This window comes from Lissotriton helveticus, chromosome 7, assembly GCF_964261635.1.
Source record: "Lissotriton helveticus chromosome 7, aLisHel1.1, whole genome shotgun sequence".
Classification (NCBI taxonomy): Eukaryota; Metazoa; Chordata; class Amphibia; order Caudata; family Salamandridae; genus Lissotriton; species Lissotriton helveticus.
This window is the reverse complement of record NC_136068.1, coordinates 384,063,125-384,085,727: the sequence shown is the minus strand read 5'-3', so window position 1 is coordinate 384,085,727 and position 22,603 is coordinate 384,063,125. Positions and strand designations below refer to the sequence as shown.

The 22,603-nt window shown below is 42.4% G+C and overlaps 1 protein-coding gene across 1 annotated transcript in view; it reads left to right on the top strand.

Moving 5' to 3' along the window:
• The window catches only part of LOC144768499 (arf-GAP with SH3 domain, ANK repeat and PH domain-containing protein 1-like), a 1,182,076-nt gene that overhangs the window by 647,233 nt on the left and 512,240 nt on the right, over positions 1-22,603 (top strand). Inside the window, exon 11 of the mRNA XM_078652209.1 lies at positions 12,372-12,441. Within this exon, the coding sequence (XP_078508335.1) occupies positions 12,372-12,441 (70 nt within the window). The remainder of the gene's footprint in view (positions 1-12,371; positions 12,442-22,603) is intronic.

The window sequence follows — 22,603 nt, the reverse complement described above, 5'->3', positions numbered from 1 at the left end:
TTCATCTGCCCTGTAACTGACTGTTTCCGAAGAGTACCTACTATGTCCATGAAACAGGCACCTATGTTATTCCTTCAAAATCCTTTTGGTTTTACTTAAAATGTAAAGGAAAATTTTCCCTGCACAACACTGAGGGTTTCACTTTAATGAACTCTCATCCACTGTCTCCCATTGGAGCCAGATCATATGAAGTTTTGGGGAGCTTTGAAATCCCACCTATGTCTCTTTGCCTGTGGCCTCTAATAATGATCATTGCCTCCAAATATCCCTCCGCTATCAGACTGACCTTTAACTCAATGTTTCTGATGTGTATCCCCAATCTTGTACAACATCATGGGTGCTTCACAATTCCTATAAATAATAAACATAAAATAATGTAGATACTGCAACCTTCAATAACATCTTGAAAAACATTATCTTAAAACTCTTTTGAGTCAAATAAAGATTTCACTTTAGAGAAAGTTAAAGTAACAGTTATAACTTTTGAAGAATTGAAAGGCAAATGGCCGAAGGCTTTCTTAGTAAAATGTACAACATTATTTTGAAACTGTCGTCAAAAGAGAGGAACTTCCCTTGCATTTTGGGGCCTATCTCCTGAAAGTTGTGCATTGTTCTTACGGCATTGTTACCATTGTGAATAGTGATATGAAGATGTGTTACGTTACTGAACCCCAAATAATTTCCTTACTATTACATATCATTAGTGGTGCAGGGCATGGGTTTAATGCTGACTTTAATGTGCTGAATCATGTTAAGGATTTGCTTTTTCTTGTAGAATGTGCACTACGTTGGACTCATAATAGCATTGTTGTAGATGTCTAAAGGCCTTTGATTGAATACAGTGGAATTTAAAGGCAGCGGTGCTTAAGATGGGATTCCTAGCTAATGTTCATAGAAGTCTGCAAGCTTTGTGCTTCTAGACATCTGATAATAATGTACCTGCAATGAGTATCCTTTTTCTAGGAGTCCAAACTTCTATTCCAGCTATACAAAATCCCAAGAAAAATTAAGCTGGACATGATTTTTCCAGATCAAGACATTACATCTAGCTTAAGAGTAAGAAACATATTTGAGTGTCTGGATCACCACTAATATAAAGGGAGTTTGTCACCTAAAGATCTGTTTTGTTTAACACATTTACAAGTATTTCTATTGGGGTGAATCCATTCTGTGAAATACTGTATTTTATTTGCTCCACACTTCTCCTTTTTTGTAGCATTGTAGCATTTAAGCTCTACTATTAGTAAATTATTGAAGGATAAGAGGTCCTATAGCTTAATGTCAAGACTCTGAATGAATTAAAATGGTGGGTAGGAACTCTCAAAATGCGAAGATCACATAAAATGGCAAATACTCCATTGATTATCTCCTCACTCCTTAGTACCTCAGTAAATTGTAAGACACTCAAGAAAAGTCTTTATTCTATAACATTCCCTATGAGGTTTAATTATAAGTTTGCAGTTCTTCAAAATGGCAAACGTACATGATCGCCTTCTGACAAAGGTTTGGTGAACTGTTAGAAAAAGTAATACCCACCCACTAATCAGCACACACTTTCCATAGTCTGGGTGTCACAATTCTCCAGAGGTTTTAAAAATGTAAAAAAACAACCTAGAATGTTATTTTGGAGTATGTTAACTCGATCCATACAGATATCATCCTGGAGTGTATTTGGTGCCAAACTTATAGTAGACAGATTTAAATGTAGAGGTTACTGAAGATAGCTGGGAAAACATTTTGACATGACTGCATGTCAACATCATTGTGCTATATACATAAGTGTCTTCCTCAGATCAAGGTGTGCTCTTCAGATGTTTGCATGAAATGTTGTGTGCATCTGACTCATCAACATTTTAATAGCTGTAGATATTAGAGGAGAATATTAGAAACTGATAAGTAATATAAGGCTTAATACTGAGAGCTGCATTAACTTTCCTAATACCAGAAGACAGATTATGCAGAAGTTGTTTCCTGATGCAGTGCCTTCCTTCTGTCAGTGGTGGACTGAATTCTTAGAATATCTGGAGTTTGAAATGGCTCTGAAAAGTGAGCAAATTAATTCTTTAGGTTTACAGAAGAAAGACATAAGGCCACAAAATACAGGCCCCTTTTCATGACTTGATCCACAACTAAAATATGTGTATTTTCATGTGACAAACTGTCCTGTTCAGTATGAGTTGTACATTTATTTGAGAGTGATATACACATTCTGAATACAGAATGTGCTTCCAATCTATTTCACATTCAAAATGAATTTGCATTCAAAGTGAATTGCTTAACTTATTCCTAAATCAATCTCTTTACTTTCAATGTACTGTATGATAGGAACATGTCTCAATTACTTTCAAGCCGATGCAAGATAGAAATGTGGCTTATTTTTTGGTTATATTGCTAAATATAAGGTAAACACTATTTATGTAACATTTTAATAATATATTTACTAAGTGAGTTATAGCTCATGTTTTTGGGTAAAGGGGATTTGCGTTTGGCCTTAAATGTTTTTTTAATTAATTTGTAATGAGAATGGCCCTTATTGTTTCATCTAGTTTTGTTGTTAGTATGAGTAGGTGATCTGCTTTTGATCAAATATATGGTAGCAACTCCATGGATATAGCTAATAGTAGGGAAGGCAGAGGGTATTTTTGGCTTGCAATCTTGTATATCCCTTATGTAGTAATTCTTGGGTAAATGGGGAGCCAGGCAAGTTGTTGCGCATTCCCATTTTCCATGCATTACTTCCTAGCAGTGGGTCAGTAAAAATCTATTGACCCTTTCTCCATGTTCTAAGTTGGAATTTAAGTTACACTATGTATGTTGACTAATTGGACAGTACCTGTAACTTCGAGAAGAAATGTCGCTGTAGATTCCCCTGCACTAAATATTTGTTAGTCAGAACAGCTTTTTTTTTACAAGGCAACACAAAAACTGGTCACCCTACATGTGAAGCACTAAAGCAATTAGCCACAAGGATAGCAAGATATACTGTATAGGATGTGTTGATAGTGGGGCTTGGGTGGTGTTTTTGTTTGAGGCTAAATGGGAAGTGTTGTCATGCTGCGCATGATGACACCTGAGGTGCATTTAGCATGTTAGGAGATGCAGTGTCTGGTGGTGTGATGGGTGAGGGTATGTAAAGAGAGAGAGAGAGATGCGAAATTATAACAATAATAAGGACTGACCAGCTTAGACACAAAGGGCCATAGGGATCCTGTTTGTACAACAAAAAAGTGGGGTATCGGAGAAGGCCCAGGAATCCATACAGACACATGTGCCAGCAGAAATGCTGTTGCATGAGTAAAAGCATGCCAAAGGGGCTAGAATATGAATTGGTGACAAAAGCAGTAGCCATGCATCATTATGTATTTATTCCTTATATACTATCTACTACTGAACAAATGTAACCCATGAAGAGGAAAGGATGTGTAAGAGCAATCAAGGCTGGCAACCTGAGTAGAATTGACAAATACTTTAAAAGGCTCATATTCCACCTACTTCTTCTAGGCCAAAGGAAGCCAAAATCTGAACAGGGGTTCATGCTCCAAACCCTTCTGAGTCTCTCAAGTGGACAAGCCTTAGTCGGGTGGTAGCTCAGACCCCAGCTAGAGGGGCAGCCTGCAAATGCAAGGGTGAGCAACTAAGTGCTTAGTAGATTGCTCCCTTGATAGCACAAGAGCAAATCAGCCTTCCTTGTGTTACCCTGCTGTCCTCATCCTTCCATGCACGCCCAATACTTTTCATGAATCCCAGAGACCCTTTTACTTTCTAGTTTACATAATGAGGTATCCTCCTAACCTTCTAGAATTTCCTCCCAGAACACTGCCCACTTTCATTATTATATTAAATGACATTTCAGGTAAAAAAAACAGATAATTTAGTGAAAGGAGACTTACCCTGCTTTCATTATTCCAGCAAGGTCAGCAACATGGCACCGATTTGGTAGTTCTTAAATGCTCAAGCCTAGTTTACTTGTCTGTGGCCTGTGATCCTTGTGAAAACTGATGACTATTACATGATGCTCATTCCTTAGGGCTCCTTGCTTGGCTTTGATAAAAAGTAGAACTTGACAATCCCATGATGCCCTTCCAACTCATGTTCATTCTTCTCTTTGCTGGATTTAAACAAAGTTTAATGGCATTCATAATCACAAGATTGTAGATAACAACTATACAGTTCTTCCACCTTTAGTACAAAAGTAGCACAAACAAGTGTTTTCCAAAAGAGGCATCAACATTCTATTTTAGAAAAGTAGAAACCCAGCCATAGAAAATGTATTTTGATAAATATAGGCCTAGATTTGATATTCCAATGAATAAAGAAATAGAAATGGGAGTGGGATACTACATGGTTTCTTAGACCAATTGAAGAATGTGTTAACGTAATCTACTGGTAGTCTTTAGTCAAAGCCAGCATTTGAGAGCACAATACACCATGGGATTCATCTTTTATAGATGTGCCAGACTACCAACTTCCCTGTCCTAATTTAAAGATTGCTTAGTCTGATGATCCTCTTGTGAACTGATATGCACAGTTGTTCAACTTACAGTTTCCTCTCTTAAGATGGAGGTGGCATCCTTTCTACACCCGCAGTGGGGTATAATAATGTATGAAATAGCTTTTCATCTAGAGGCAGTACTTTTCTGAATTTGTATGTATAACTTATCTTTGCAGATAGACATTTGACATTTACCAAAGAACCACATTTTTACGGTGCCTCTTGAAGGCACTGATGGATGATAATCACCCCTCTTGAGACAATCAAGAGCTTTGTTTTACAAAGAGGGGTCATTTGTTGAAAGGTTGTGTAAGCTTTTTCATCTTATTCCCCATTCAGAGAAGGTGAATTGGAATGCCTGTACTCCTTTCAGTCAAGACACCCAATGAATGAAGGATGTTGTGATTTGTGCAGGGTTCTGTCCTGTGCAAGTCAAATGTGGTGTGATTAAAGCGTCCTGGAGAATATGTGTTGCCCTTTAACATAACTTGCTCTGTTTGGGTTGCTATGGTATCTTCTGTCGACCCTGACATTGCTCTTTCTACGGATCATGTACTTGGAGCGCTTGAGCGTGTGTACAGAGTAATTTTACTGGCAGGCAAAGTGCTTATCATATATGGAACATTCACACACTTACACAGAGCAGCTCACCAATCTCTTTCTTCTCATTTCTGATAACTCAAGAGATAAGATTGATGTTTGCCCGCACAAACATGAGGCAAATTTGAATCTCCGCAATATCCACAGGCAGCTACCTTTATCTCAAACTGAGGCAAATATCATAAATTCAGCAATATATCAATGACAGTGAAACAATAATTCCCCCACAGAAACAACAGAGAAGAGTATTTTTGTAACTATGAAGATTTAATAAGAAATTAGTAAATGTTCATTCTCAAATCGAATCAATTACGCATAAATCTGTAGTCTCATGAATACAACTTGTATGAATAAATCCAGACAATAGAAATCGGCAAAAGCAAGTACATACTATTAAAGACAGCATATGCAAAGTAAAATAAAACTCCAATCTTTTGAAAGGAAACTCTGTAATGCTAAGCTTAGGTTGTGGGTAAGTTGGGGAATTTGGGAACAGCAGGTGTAGCAAATATAAAATCGCAAATAGAACCAAATGAAGGTTCCAGTTGGAATCAGAAGGAAAGTGCTTTTTCTAGAAAGTGAGTCTAAAAGCAGGACTATACGGAGCATTGGGTCGTGAGAGTAGAAAGGTATATCCGTCTGCAAGGGTGGGTAGGGCAAGTCTTCAGCTAACTAACTCAGTTTGACACAGGTCAAACATGAAATTAAATCCAAGTGATATATTGCATCGGTCCCCCCGAGTAAGATCCTATCAAAAGTCAGTGTTCCCATTGATCTTGATGTTGGCCTTCTCACAGATAATACGTCAGAGTCTTCCAACACCACAACCTTCACAATATCTCACAAAAGAATATTCATCCCCACAGACTCCCATGCAGGTGCTGAGAATCATTGTCCAACCAATTGATTTCAACAAACACTGCGTTCACACAGTAAGCTAACATGAAATAATACATGTAATTGAAATGTGGTGACTCTGGTGCCTGAAACAAAAAAAGAGCTATGCACAGCAACCAAAAATGCAATGATAAATTTTGAATATGGAGTTGGCCACCTAGACCCAGGTCAATTTTAAGATGCACATATTCTAACCATAACCTCATAACTGTTTCCTGCTTGCTCCAGACCCCGTTCCGCCGCCTGAGCGGAGGGTCGCTTCATGAGCAACACCACTTCCGGCCTCCTCCCTCACTTCCGGGGGTTAGCGCTCTAGATTTCGTAGAGCCCAGGCTATATTTAGAGGCTCTGGTAGGCGCTCTGGCAGCGGACGCGGCGATTGTGGCCATTAGACGCGCATTGGCCTCCTGTCATCATTTTGTGTGCAGAAAAGGAACCAGTGAATTTTTAAAACTTGTTGTGTTAACTTTGTTTTTAAAACTTACCTCATAACTGTTTCCTGCTTGCTCCAGACCCTGTTCCGCCGCGGCAAAATGCCGATTGAGCGGAGGGTCGCTTCACGAGCAACACCACTTCCGGCCTCCTCCCTCACTTCCGGGGGTTAGCGCTCCTCCCTCTCCCCCTCATGGGCTATTTAATATGGAGTTTAGAAGGATGCGCAGCAGACATGCGCAGCGGGCGCGCCAGCGGCGCGCCAAAGGCAAGCCCGTCTGTGCCCGTCCGCGCCGGGACCAAGGGCCAGTCATAATGCTCATTATATTACCTATACCTCGTCTGATCTCCACAACCTGCAACATGAGGGATCCATTAACTCTCAGGCTAGGCGGGCAGCACTTAACTCCGGTATCTATGTCTCAAGACCTACTTGCCCTGGCCAACATACGCAATTGCCATTTGTTATGCTCACTGAGGTCCCCCATTGCCCTTCTAGACCGACATCCCAGGTCTTAGCCCCTCTGGCCATCACCTACCTAAACACACGCTCGATGGTGAAACATCAATTGGAGATCTTCCAACTACTTAACGCCAATACCATTGACATTCTTCTTCTATCAGAAACCTGGTTAACGGATGATTCCGCACCCGATATTTTAGCCGCGATACCTACTGGGTATTATATACTTCAATCCAACCGAACCCAGGGTAAAATAGGCGGCGGAGTTGCAGCTATCATCCATCAAAAGCATAAATTTACCATCTTAGAAAGGGTTAGTCTCCCTCGAGTCGGTAGCCTTATTTTGAAATTCACCTCCCATAAGTTTTCCTTTATTTGTGCTCTTTTCTATCGACCCCCTGACCATATGCCTCTATTTCCTCAGCTCTTTGGAGAATTGATCTCTCAACTCGTTATTAATCATGCCAGGATCATCATCATTGGCGATTTTAACTATTGGCCTTTAAACCCATGTGAAAGTAACCTGTCGGTTGAATTCTCGGACCTTCTAACCGGCTAGAATTTCTCCCAACATATTAATAAAGCTACTCACATCAAGGGGCACATCCTGGATCAAGCTTGGACTGCCAACACTGCAATCACCCCTCCCATAATTTCCCCTTGTCCCTGGTCTGATCATTCTTTTATTTCTTTTACCATTACTCAGACCCCTTATGTTCCTCCGATCCCTGTTAATAACCTTGTAGTCCGAAACTGGAAGCGGGCTGACCAGAACGAATTTCATAGTCTTCTGATCTCCTCTGCTTCTAAGGAACAGCCTTCCATCTCTGACCAAGCGTCAAGTATAGCTAGCTGGTTGGAATCGGCCAGCTATAAGGTCGCTCCCCTGAAAAAAATCAAAACCAAGCGCCCCCATGAAGCTCAGCGATGGTTTTCGGAAGAATTGAAGAAGGAAAAACTGGCACTTCCGCAGGCTGAGCGCCGCTGGCGGCGTCAGTATACCCCTGAGGAGAAAACTATCTATGTCACCCTGTTAAAACATTATAAAAATTCTATTTTACAAACTAAAACTACATACTTCGCTCAAAAAATCATTAATTCATCGTCCAAATCCAAAGATGTCTTTTCTATCGTTAATGAGCTCACACAACCAGATCGGGTGCTGGCCAAACCGGTCCCCTCACAGACTTTGTGCGACTCATTGAACGCTTTCTTTATTGATAAAATTATCACTATTAAAAACAATATCCTTCCCCTTACTCCGTCTATGGTCCCCATAACCACCTGTAAAAATCCATCGTTGTTAAACCATATTCCTTTGATTTCCAAGGCAGAGTTCTTGACCCTCTTGAACAGAGTAAGCTCAGGCTCCCCGAATGATTGCTGCCCTCCCCATATCTTAAAAGAAGCTTTTCGGGCCTGTCCCGATCCTCCACTTTCATTTCTCAACAATTCTTTAATTACAGGCATTGTCCCTGATACCTTTAAATGCGCCGCAGTGGTACCCATTCTGAAAAAACCCAATGCCGATCCCCTGGTGTTGAGCAATTTCCGCCCTATTTCCCTGCTCCCGTTCCTCAGTAAAATTTTGGAGACTCATGTGACTAACTGTCTTAGTTCATTTATTGAGTCGTCCCAATTCTTGGACCCCCAGCAGGCAGGTTTCAGGCTGGCGCATTCCACTGAGGCTGTTATTGTGGCTGTGATGAACGAGCTCAGGAGGGGAGCCGATAATAATATCACCCAGGCACTTGTGCTTTTGGATTTATCGGCTGCTTTTGACACGGTCGATCATAATCTTCTGATCGACCGTGTCAACAGCACCGGCATCCAAGGCGTGGCTCTTGAGTGGATAAGATCCTTCCTACATCATCGTTTCCAGGCTGTTCATTTATCCACCTTCTCAGCCACTCCTAGGAAATTGACCTGTGGGGTTCCCCAAGGGTCTGCCTTATTGCCACTCTTATTTAATTTGTATATGCAACCCTTGATCCGTTCTTTATGCAATAGCCCAGCCACCATCCTTAATTATGCTGATGATATTCAAATGGTTTTTAATCTCGATTCTTCTCCTACATCCATCGCCAATTTTCAGTCTACTATGACTTTTATTGGCGAATGGATGCGTCAAAGCCAATTCAAACTTAACCCCGACAAAACTGAGCTTGTTTTAACTGGAGGGTCTCTCAATCCATGGAACCCCAGCTTCTGGCCATCCTCCTGGGGCTCCTCTCCCTCCCCTACAGACAACGTGAAGAGTCTAGGGGTTATCATCAGCAAGGATCTTTCTTTAAAACCTCAGATTACCTCATCATGTTTCTTCCACCTTCGGAGAATCCGAAAAATGTGCAGGTTCCTGACCACTGAGGCCCTTATATTAGTCATTATGGCATTGGTTACCTCCCGCCTTGACTATGCCAACGTTCTTTACGTTGGCATTCCAGCTTACCTGCTCCGCCAACTACAACTGGTCCAGAATCAAGCGGCGAGACTTATTTTTCACCAACCAAAACACCAACACGTCTCCCCTTTGCTGAAGAGGCTTCATTGGCTTCCAGTGGCAAAACGCTGTATTTTCAAACTGGGCTGTACCACCTTTAAGTCACTAACTGGCCATGGTCCTGCTTTTATTGCATCTAGGATTCACCGTTACGTTCCATCTCGTAACCTCCGTTCCTTACACCACAACCTTCTTTCCGTCCCCTCCTTTAAACGGAAAAAACATGGTGGCCTCAGGTTTTCATCTCTGGCACCCAAACTATGGAATTCTTTTCCACACGGACTCAGATCTATCTCCTGTTACTCCTCTTTTAGGAAAACTTTAAAAACTCATTTGTTTCGCCAAGCTTATGAATAACACCTGCACTCCGTCTCAAACTTTTGCTCATCCGTTGTCAGCGCCATGAAACCGTTTGGTGTCCGTGCGCTTTATAAATAATTTTTACATTACATTTACATTACATTACAACTAATAGAAACATTCACATCACCCTTTTTACTCAAACTAAATGTAAAATAATGTGTGCACTCATATAAGTAATGGTTAAGTGTGTTACAAGTTAACATTTTATTAAGCACAAATAAATTAGGGTGACTCTGTGTCAGCATTTCTACCTAATGTCAAGTGTAACTGTATCTCCTGCCTTGAGTTCCAGGTTGTTGAACAGACAAAAGACATGGTTCCTCATGAAGGAGGTTGCCTCGAGGGAGTAGTTTTTCATTACAGAAGCTATTGTTTTTTCACTATATCACTATGGTGATTTGTCCACTGTGCATGGATCTAAGACTAATCCATCATGGCTGCTTCAGAGCCCCTGTTTTACTGTTCGGGATTTACTGTATTAGTTACAATTAAGCAGTTCTCAAGTTATGTTTCCAGGCATCAAAGCTCTTTCAACTTGCTGTCTGAGTCGTTGATTCTTCGTTCGCGGATATTTTTTAAGATCCAGTCTTTGTCTTCCAGACTGTCTTTATTCGGGTGCTTAACATGGCCCGGGTGGAATTTTGTTTACATCGGAGGAATCAGAGTAATTTCAGGAATTGTGCATTACTCTTGTCATATGAAATTATTAAAATTATGAGATGACACCAGCTTGAGTTAAGAGTAATTTTGGGCAAATATCCTACTGCAGGAGCACAGGAGCAACGAGCTAAGAGAAAGCGTGCAGCTGATAGCTACTGCTGATTGAGTCTTGTAGCATTTAGTACTATTTTCTTAGCGCAAAATGCATCCTCTGACCCATTTTGGACACAAGGGTGCATTTTGTAGTAGGAAAATGGCACTAAATGCTGAATTGCGCTACTCATGCAATTGCACATAATTACGAGGTAATTTTATGGTAATTATAAGTAATCACGCTAGAGAGAATGACACCAGTTAGTCCGACCCTTATTTTTAACTATAGTCCTGTCTACAGATCTGCACCCTTCTTCCCTGCAGTTCCAGTGCCAAAGCATACAGAAGTGCATCTCTCTACTCTGCAATTCCAGGGCTAAAGCCTGGTGAATCTACTGACCAAACGGGTCCTATCAAAGGTCTTTCATTCAAAATGTACTTCATGCCTTAATGGCTTTCTCCTTGTGCTGCTGCTTGGTGGTATTTTCCAGGGCTTCTTTTTTTGCACATGTTACCTTCACAGCAGGCAGTATTGTTTCAGGAAGGGGTTTCTGACTATACTTCGAGCCCTTTGCACAAAGAAAATTGTTTCTAAACCTGCATCACTTTGAAATTATTCACATTTGTACTGGCCTTTTATTCAACATGTGTTGGAAACACATTCACATATTAAAGTCTCCACCAAGAAAAGTAGTTGGTTGGCAACAAGCATGAACTGTTTTTTTTGTGAACTAATGTGTTTTTATTGTGAACTAATGTTTGAATGCCAACATCGGTCAACGTTGGTTTTTATGAATTTTATTTTTAGATTTTGCTGCAGATGTTCTACAATTACAATTTTGTCTTTTAACATTTACTATTGACCTCCTTGTAGTATGTAACCACATTTTTGTCAGAATACATTTTCAGCTTCTGTAGCATGTCATGTTTACTGTTTAGTTTATTGTACCATATTATAGACTTAAAGACTGCTGCTAAGGGCTGTATCGGTTGTTAAAGGCCCTGAAACCAGCGAGGGCATATAATGAGGGAGAGAGCCTTTAATAACTGGTATATCTAGAGGCAGAGGGTCTAAAAGGCTACTAGAACATTCCACCCACTGAGGGTACAATGTTCTAAATTAAAAAGTGAGAAACAGAAAGACAAACATTGGAATGTTGGAGCAGAAGGCTTATACTAGCCATCATTAACCCTGAGACACTTCATTCTGTTCAATAGCGCTCCCAATATTCTAATATTCTAATACTCCTAAATCTTCTCCAATATCAAATTAATTTAAAAAGCAATGGCATATTTTGCTCTGGATTTCTTCCTTAGAAGTGGGCAATTGACTTTGTGAGTGTTCGTGAGCACAGAAAAGCGATTTCACTGTCACTAGCTAAGAGTCCGATTAGGACTGTGTAGCAAATAATATCCTTTGAAATTGCAGAATATTAAAAGCAAAGCTAGGTCTAAAATATTTCCCACTGCAATTTTTCGATATAGGTGCTTTTAAAGATCTGCCCCTTAAATTGATTCAATTTCACAGAAGGTGACGTGTGATGCCACCACCAGAGACAACGGAACATTTGCCCTATGTTAACACCCAATAGAAATATTGACATATTATCTTCCTAATTGCTAACTTTTAACATAATGTTTGCAGGTGTATTTTAAACCAATAGGTTGTGCATATGTTTAGGTACAGATAACAGAGCTGAAGCGAAATGTCTTCTTCGGAGAATTAAAAATGCATGCATAATTATGTAAAATATTTCTATTATATTTAAATGTAGATTTGTAAAGTTATTGTAAAACTTACAGATATCTAATGACGGCTCTGATTAGGATCTTCTTTAAAACACCTTTGTTTTTTTATTTTTTATTTTCAGGTTGAGAAAAGTTTGGCAGAAAAGGAAATGCACAATAAAAAATTGTTACTTGACCATTTCCCATGGCACGGTATGTGGTACAAAATATGAGAAAACTTCAGGATGTGTTCAATTGTATTGTATATTTAGTTTGTAAAGCAGGTCAAGATTTTAAAGAAGCATTTAAATAAATAAGGTATAGTTATGTTGTATGAATGCAGAAACCTTTACCTTTTGCAAAATTTACTCAGTTAATGAAACTACAATATGAATGATTGTTTTTTAGATCATAAATAAACGAAATGACCTTTAAATGCTGAATAAAAGAATGTAACTTATTTTATGTAATTTAGAAGCATTTAATGAATGTGTTGGGACTGCAGTCTTCAACCCTGTCACCCGCAGGTCTCAAGTTGAATGATCCGTCTACTGAGCTCTCCTGGAGGCAATTGCAATTGTAACAGTCTAATCAGTATTTATTTGAAGAAGAAAGTTGTTTGACATAATACAAAAACGAGATTAAACACAGCTGCAAATGCATGCTGCAAAATACGTTAAAAATTAACTGTTCATTTCCCATTTTGCCATTACTGAAGTGGTGTATTCTAGCATGCATTGCTTCACTTTCCTGCTATTCCTCTGTCTTCACAACTGAACCTGTGAAGTTTAATTGTGAAGACTCAATCCAACAATGCTGAGTGTACAGATTGAGCCATCCTTGGATACTGACAGTATTGAAGTTTTCTTCGTTCAATTTCTTAATAGTGTTGCCCCTGCATAGCCACAATGACCAGAGGGAGAACAGCAGGCTTGATTTAGCAAGCCTGATGCTCAGGACCATTCCCTATTCTCTGGGGTTCAATTATTAGGATCTGTTTTCCACTGGAGCGCGGGTTTGCAGAGGACATTTCCCTAGATTTCAGCAGCATGTAGTGCGATTGTGTTTTATTTAGCCCTATGGTTGGTAATCATTGATTCTGAGAATCACTTTAGTTCTTGTCCACAGAACAATGCCAATACCTACAGTGGACATTTGGTCATCCGATCAGTTAGCATTCGTTGACTTTCTGATCAATCTCATTTGCTTGCTTCTTATCTGATGAGTTGTCTTCCTCTTGTTCTGTTTGCTCCTTCCTGGGCCATTTTTCTCTTTTTTTTTTACCATCCTTTAAATTGCATAACTTGTATCCTTCCACTGCTTACATTAAAAGAACTACTTTTTTCCTTTGTTTTAAGCAGTCAATGGGAGTGCATGTGCTTCCTTGCTCTCTTCGGGGCGCAGCTTTCTCTTTCGCAGTCATGCCCTCCTGCACTCTCCATTATGGATGATTAGCGCTTGTGAACTTCACCAGAGCAAAGAAGGGCAAGGCAGTGACCAAGTGCACCTCTTCATATTGGATTATCCTGTGCTTTATGCCATGTTGTACCCTGGGCAAGAAAGAGGCTCCAACTGGCATTCATGCCCACTCAAATAGGGCAAGGCCAACTCAAATAGGGCCTTAACTGCTTTCACAGCTCTTGCGAGTGATGCTTTTGTTCATTGACATCCTACTGTGCCGCCACATGGTCATATTTAAAATACTTTGGGTGCACATTATTGCCCCACAGCTCAATGACACAACAGTGGATACTTTTCAAGGATGCGTTGCATGACGTCATTGACTGACCAGCACTATTCAGTCCGCCTCTTGCTCTCATACTCATTCATAAGGTGCAAAATCTACAGGAAAACTATCCATCAGTAGAGAAAATTGCTGCCCATCTGTAACAATATTTCTAGTGGATGCATTGTGTTTCCAGAGATTCCTCACTGCCCTCCCTCCTCCCCAGTGAGTTAGAGTGTGAATAATAAGATTCTATGAATGCATGCATATGAAGTGCTGTATTTGTCACTGTACTTCGTGCACTTTTGGTTCCTCTCCACACGCTTCGATGAGATAGGGGGCAAGGGAGGGTGGGGAGGTCTTCCCCGGGCGGCACATGTTTTGGGTATGGCCGGCTCCCCCATCCACTCCTTTCTGCGGCATCACCAGCACCCCCCCTATTACACGTGGCTGGGGGGCAACCCCTGCAGGTATCACCAGCACCCCGCCGCTCTTACATACGGCCACAGGGCGGCTGCGGCAGAGCAACTAGTCTGGCTACACCACTTGTAGGGGGAAAGTACCAGGAACTCATAACATAATCCATCAATGGTTGGCACTTACGGGCCCAGATGTCCTCACATGCTGAATGAGTGTGGTCACTACTGAAGCAGGCATGGCACCACCTAGTGGTGCATGAAAGCAATTCATGTGGAAAAGAATTTTGGATCCAGTCTGGCACCTGGATATATCCACCAGAAATATTGTTACTGAAGGTAAGTAACTTTTTTGCTTCCACAAATATCAGTATGCCTTTCTCTTTAATTACTGTACAGGTGACAACATCTTAGCGCCAATCAATAAACACTTTGATTTGAATTACAAATTGCGGCAGAATGGTATAGGTTTAACAGTCAGTCAAATAATCTTTATTTCGATCGTAGATCATAAAAGATACATAGTAACCATCCAAATCATTACTTAAAAACACTATCCAAAGACACTAATAATAAATACAAGTATAAAAATGTAAAAAGTGTACAGCATTAAAAAACACATAGATACTGTTCATAGATCATTTCCACAGGTGAGAATTTTTTCAACAGATAAGATTTTCTCCTTCGCCACATAGCATCAATAAAGCGTGAAACTGAGAATACAACTGGGGTAGAAGTATTACTCTTACGTATTCTGAGGACCTCCTTATAATGTCTAAATTCCAAAGTTTTTGCAAAGTTGGACAAGCCAACGTTGCCGTATGGTTTTATAAGTCAGGCAAAAAAAGGAAGACGTGGGATTCGGATTCTTCTTTGGCCCCACACGCTGGACATCTACTGTTTTGATGGGCGACCATTTGTTTGAGAAGACCCTAACCGGAAGTGTTCCATATCTAAATTGTAGATAATATTTCCTCGCTGTGGAAGGTAAAATTTCATTTAAGAATGGTTCGACTATATAAGCGTCTTTTAAATAAAAAAACTGAGCTGTGAGTGGGCCCAGAGACGAATTACCAAGCAGTGGAGGTGCGTCCATGGGGGGCTTAGGGGTGTTGACCCACTAGCCAAGGACGACACCGTCACTGCCAAAACATGCATAAATAGGAAAAGTTTTAAAACAGATTGTTTTAAATAAATCTAAGTGCACTGACTCGGCGCTGGCCCGGGAAAAGCCCGACAGAATCGGGCATTGCTTCGGAAGTGGGCCGTGGGGGGCGGGGCTGCGGTAGAGTGAGTGACAGAGCGCACAGTCAGGCAGGCAGCCAGAGCACTAGATGAGAGCGGGGTGACTGCGCATGTGACAGCCAGGAGTACTCCGAATGTAGACTGGCCTGCACATGCGTAGTACCTATTAGACCTTCCCCCCCCACCCTCCTATAGCCCTGAGACACAGGCAGGCACCCGGGGCCCCGGTCTCATTACGAGCAGATTTTATCCTGCTCGAGGGCCAATCCTGGCGCAGTGGGGCTGTTAAGGCTGCGCCAGGATTGACTGAATTGACACACTGCAGCAGGGATGGTGCCGCGCGTGGGTGTTGGCTGCTCAGCTCAGTATGGCCAATCACATATGAGCCATGTCGAGGTGATTGGCCATTATGTAAGCTGCAGTGACGTCACCGCACGTGGCACAACAACAGCATGAAAAGTGATAGTGAAAGTACTATCCTACCATCCAGGCAGTGTGAGAGCGCGTGACTCCAGTCCTGACTCGTCGTCATCGTCGTGACTTGTTGTTGTGCTCCTACAGCCTAGCCTACGGCGGACCCGGACGGCGCAATGATATTGCACTCAGGCCTGGGTAATAATTTTATGCTTCTCTTACTCTTCTTAGTCTTCTTTAGATTTTCTTTAGTGGGAAAATAATGCCAATTCCCTCCTTTTCTGTGTGTCGTGACTGTACTTGTGCCTCTTGTTCTCTCCCTGCGGCCCTGCCCACTCACACTCACTCTTCAAGCTCTATTCCATTTCCAGTCTGTACCCAGCCCCCCCCCCCCTCCGCCTCACCCACTCCGCAGAAGAGGAGTAAGCATGGCGAGGGCGCAAGTTATAGTCGCGTGCAATACCTAGCTTTTGTATTCCAGTGTTTTTTTTAAGTTTAAACGTTACGTTACTGCAAAGTGTTGGATGCTGAGGAGAACTCCGTGAGGGTGGACGGATAGGTTAGGCCCCGCTCCGGAGGATGCACAGCTTTACAGAAGTTATATGGAACAAGTATTATCGGCAGCGTGAGGAAGGCAGGGAGGTCCGGAGGAAGGAGAATAGATGGCCGGGGCGTGGGACAGGTAGGCGAGGTGAAAAGGGCGGACTGGAGATCCTGACAGGGGGAGGGGGTGGGTGTCCGTATACCCATGCAGGCAGGGTTTTGGTGGGACAGTGGTGTTTTAGGGAGATGTTCTTATTGGCTAGGTTTCATGCTACCCCTTAAGGCGACATGGCAGGGCACTAACATTGTAAATGCAACTCCTCCACATTAGAGGTGCCTTTTATTTACTATTGCAATATGTCGCGATTGTGCTATTCTTTCAAGAACGTGGTTGAGCCTCAAGGGCGACAGTAGAAGGGTACACAAAAGGAGAAGATTACTATAAAGCTCATATTAAGAGGCGAGGGGGGGAGGGGTCTGTGCAGCATGAATTGCAGGACTTGGGCCAAATTAGGGTACCTTTTTCTGGGAAGCCAGTTCCTTGGAGAACGCAGGCTGCAGACTTTTCCAGAGGTGACAGAAGCCATGATCCAAAAAGTGTATGTTCCTGCAGTGACCACAGCACCCAGGAGGACAGAGAGTGCTCAGCTCTGTAGGGGTTGACAGGCCTGCAGGACAGCGAGTGCTCAGCTCTGTAGGGGTGACAGCACCCAGGAGGACAGAGAGTGCTCAGCTCTGTAGGGGTGACAGCACCCAGGAGGACAGAGAGTGCTCAGCTCTGTAGGGGTGACAGCACCCAGGAGGACAGAGAGTGCTCAACTCTGTAGGGGTGACAGCACCCAGGAGGACAGAGAGTGCTCAGCACCCCCGTTTCCGGGGGGCGGGGGGGGGCGAGTTCGGAGACACAATCCACTTCAAGTTGTATTTATTCTTCAACCGCACTGGCAAAAGAAGCCGAGACTTGCAAAGGTGCTTACTTTAGTTATTTTTCATTGCGCACAAATCCTCTCTAGTATGTAACATTCAGTTGTCTGGACAGATTAATCGAGGACCAGTGCAGTGACCCTCTTAAAAGATTCATCTCCCATTCTGTGACTTTTTTCATGGCAAAGGCAGTTTAGGCACACGCACACGGCTGGTTTTAACCAAACCACTCAATTTGATCTAATGTCTTTCTATCGAGCAGGACCTCTTTATATCAACCAAATAAGTGTTTTTTGCTCGCAGATTGTAAAATGGCGGGAGCAGATTGTAATTCGATCGCCTGTGCCAAGAAGAGCCTCTCAGTGCAGAGTGACATGATGAATCTTATTGCCTGGTCAGGGCGAACTCAGTGCCTCTAGAATGAGACGTCAGTGTCACAAGGGCGATTTAGACACCTGGGTCTAGTAATCACCGCAAGAAAAGAAATGCAAGCCAGAAATGTTTCCGAGGGGGTGCATTGGCTGCCTGTATACCACTGTTAATCTCTGTTCCATCCGCAGTGGCAGGAAGGAGTGATATATGGGGTCATGTTGAGCCGGTAGATAGTAGGAATCCAGAATGCAGGCATATTTGGGGTGGGAGGGTGACATCGTTGGCCCTGCTACCGGGGGCTCCTCCTTCATTTTGGCACTTGTGATGCTGATCACCATTCCTCGACCTCTCCTCTATGAGCAGGGTGACACGCTCGATCTGCAAACTGACACAGCCACTTCATCACAATGTTTGTGTGTATAGTTGTAGGCTGCATTAAAGGGCTCTTGCTGAGGTGGATGCACCTGGTAGTCACCAACAGGATTTCACCTGCCTTATCATATGTGAACTGCTTATTTTTCACCAGCTAGAACAGAATCGTATTGCGAAGTTCAAGCTGGGATTCTTTATGGCCTTCCTTAAGTTCTGGGATTCCTGTCATAATAATTACGTAAGGAACAGCCTCAGGCGGGGGATTCATTATAGGAAGAGAAGATTGCTGGGTCACACCGCTTCCATCCCCTGCGTTCTCCTCAGCAGAAGGCAAACCACTTGAATCAACCTCTGTTGGGTTTTTACCAGATGGAGTATGGCGGGCAATCAGCGGCTTCGGCAGTTTAAAATTATTCTCCTAGACACCTTGGAGGGCAGGTAAAAGTGCGGGTCCTTGGCCAAAAAAAGGCGACCCTCTATCACCAGTTAAATTACTAACTTCAGAAATGGGAGGAACCTGTTTTTGGGGCACTTTAACAGATTTGGGTAACTTAGTTATCAGACTCGTAAGTGGGTCCCGGAAAATAGACGGCCCAGCATTGAATGTACTAACAATCGGGTTGATAGTAGCTTCATTATTAGATAGTAGTTGTTATGGGTTTTTTGAAAGGTGGAAAATGTTGAAGGTGCCGAAGAATGGGAGCAATCTCTTCCCTTACCATCATTCTACACTGTGAAAACAAGTCTAGCACTAGAGCTTTGGCCCAGGGAGGGTAGGTCTGATCTGCTGGGCACTTATTAGCATTAGCTAGAGGGGTACCTCTTTTTTTTGTCTTTTCAAGACCTCTGCCAGGCCCACCCCTAGATTTTTTTCCTTTGAGACCCCTGTTACTACCCAAGGTTCTTTTCCTTGGCAGAATGGCAGTGGATGGTGGGCCCCTCAGATCTAGACAAAGTGCTTGGTAAAGTGATAAGATCACTTGGCAAGATCACTTGATAAGATCTGGGCGCCAAGATACTCCTTGGAGTGAAAGTTGCGCGGTAGAAATGTCCCTTACATTACATTACATTACATTACATTTCTGTCCGAAACCACATTTGGACTCCCTTATTAAGTGCTGTATTTGTCACTGTCCTTCATGCACTTTTGGTTCCTCTCCACACGCTTCGATGAGGTAGGGGGCAAGGGAAGGCGGGGGGGTCCTCCCAGGGCAGCACATGTTTTGGGTATGGCGGGCTCCCCCATCCACTCCTTTCTGCGGCATCACCAGCACCCCCGCTATTACACGTGGCTGGGGGGCAACCGCTGCAGGTATCACCAGCACCCCGCCGCTCTTACATACAGCCACAGGGCGGCTGCGGCAGAGCAACTAGTCTGGCTACACCACTTGTAGGAGGAAAGTACCAGGAACTCATAACATAATCCATCAATGGTTGGCACTTACGGGCCCAGATGTCCTCACATGCTGGATGAGTGTGGTCACTTCTGAAGCAGGCATGGCACCACCTACTGGTGCATGAAAGCAATTCATGTGGAAAAGAATTTTGGATCCAGTCTGGCACCTGGATATATCCACCAGAAATATCGTTACTGAAGGTAAGTAACTTTTTTGCTTCCACCAATATCAGTATGCCTTTCTCTTTAATTACTGTACAGTAGACAATATCTTAGCGCCAATCAATAAACACTTTGATTTGAATTACAAATTGCTGCAGAATGGTTTAGGTTTAACATCCTATGACATCGTAATCCCGGTAAAGACCAGCTGCATGTAAAAATGTGTATTTAAACAAAAGTGCGGAGTGAAACAAGTTTGCAAATTCCTCCTAACACTGTTTAATTGAATGGTAACTTGCCAGTCAAGCTTTAGGAAACACCTATACAGAGTAACCATGCATGATACAGAAAACCTCTTGTATATGCAGAGGGCCTTAATTATACTCCCATAGTGGTGCACCCGAAAGAACTTGTCTTGTCAAAAGAAAAAACGTAGAACCTACAAAAAAAATCGAAAACATTGAAAATTAGTTCCTTTTTCCTCAATGATATAATAAGAGACAGAGACTAGACTACATTGATTGGGTAAAAATCGAAAACAAAAAGGCTGACTGCTTCTATGGACTGTTCCTCGCCTCTGCTGGGAAAAGATAACACAGCACAATAAAACAGCAGATCTGGGCTTGCAGTTGATGCTGAGCGGTTTCCATTGGCGCAGGACCAGGATTGATTTGCTTTTGGTTGCTCGGTGTCTGGAGTGGTGCAGTTGTTAAAAATAAAAAATGGAATGAGATTCAGGTTGAGCAACTGCCAGTCACTGGGACTTTTGCAAGCTTTCCATTACCTTCTGTTGTGCGCATATCTTGATTAGAAAAGGGGAAATAAAACAAGTCAGCAAAAAAGAGTTATTCCCAAGAGGTCAGGCGCTGCAGCCAATTCCCTGTGGGTAATTGGAATTTCGAAGCTTTTTGAGCAAAATTTATTAAACTGTCTGACAAGGAAAATGACTCACTGAAATAATGACTAGGCGAAAATATGTTCATTTTCATGGAACATAAAAAGATAGCAGAAACATGCTATGTCAAGTCAACTAGCTAGGCATAGCATTTAATCCTAAACATATCTACCCAAACCTGCTACCTTTCTGTCAAAACTGAGAAGTAATGCACTTATATTATACTTCGGTTATGTATCGTGAATATGTTGCAACCATTTTGGTAGCCCACCGTTATTATTGCGTCATGGAAATAACCCGTCCACTACATCGACCTAACAAGTCTCTTTACCTAATCACTCAGGTAAGCCCAGGTGAGTCGATGTGGACAGAGGCGAGGCTCCCATTGGTGCAGGAGAATCTATAGCACTGGGGGGCCCATTGCGTTGAGGGGGCGATTTAGAGTAAACCAGGACAGACAGTGCTGCATTTTACTAATAACAGCAGAGGGGGGGGCATTCCCTTGGTTGGTTGGCATCCTTTCTAAGCTACTGAAGTGAACTTAAGAATATCTTCAATATATACTTATTTTGACTTTGTTGTGGATGCCATATTTTTGTAAAGCGATACTGTTGATCTCGACATAGGCTCGAAGAACGGTCGTTTTTAGCGCCTGATTGTCATCTCGTGGCCATTTTCTATAATTGCAAGGTACTCCTCAGTCTCACGTTTTTGCAGAGCTTAACGCCTAATTGAAGGCCTGCGTGCTATGTAAAATAAAAGTACAAGGCGTTTGATGACTCTCTGCCGTAAAGAAGGTAGAAGCTTTACCGCAGAACGTTTTTGTGTTCATTCGTAGGAGAGGAGGCTTGTTGTGTTAGTTTGAAATATGTGGGGTTTAACCATCCCTGAGAATTTTTTTAAACCAGTTACACCTTGAACCATGTAACTGAGCATTTGCATTGCGTTTATTCTGGGTTCAGAATGAGTTCAGAATGGGGCATCCCAAATACTCATTTTGCTAAACAAAAAATGATCCCGATAATTTTTAATACAAAACACCTGGAAAGGCGGGATTTCACCTCTAGGGTCTGCTTACCATTCTCCAGAATCCCGTCACAGGTCGACTAGACCTTTTTACCTGTCATAGAGTGAATTAGGCAATCTTCTCAATTGGAAATGAATGAATTTTAGAAATCCCAATAGCTTCCCCCAAGAACCACTGACCAAAACTAAGTTTGAAAGGTTTATTACATAACCAAGAATAACTGCAGGTACAAACACCTCAGCAAGAGGTTTAGAAGATATACTGGCACTAATACAAACATAATCCTACGGAAAAGTCTCAGGCGACTGATGAACAATACAAGGATCAATTCCAGAACCATCAGACTTAACAGAATAGCTATAACCTGAGTTCTGGTACTCATCAGGATAATAGACATAAATCCAGGTTAATCTGTCCCTACTCTATACTACGTGACATCCCTACTCAACAATAGCCAGATCTAACCAAAAGGTGTCAGCTGTGGTGACTTCCCAAAGAAGTTCGCCCACATTCTCTCTTAACTAGAGACTTCTTCCTCACAGCTAAGCTTCTTGACCATCTAACCGTTCTCTCTAGCTCCTCAACCCATCTGCTCTGCCTCCACCCTCGGGGTGCTGTCCCTAATACGAAACCCCAAAATGTGAACGACACGCCTTCAGGTACGCCCTCTCGAAGGTGTCGGTTACATGAAGTTTTCCACTTTGGCCTTCTTCCATCTTTATCCGTTAGACGTCCTTGGGTCTCAGACCCTCTGTCGCTTCCAGTTGTATCTTCAAATTCCTGGTCTACTCCTCCATGTCTGAGTCTAGCATTTCTAACTCTCATACACAATGGGCCCTTCTACTCTATAATCTACTTGATGATGCACCTGCAAAAGAATATA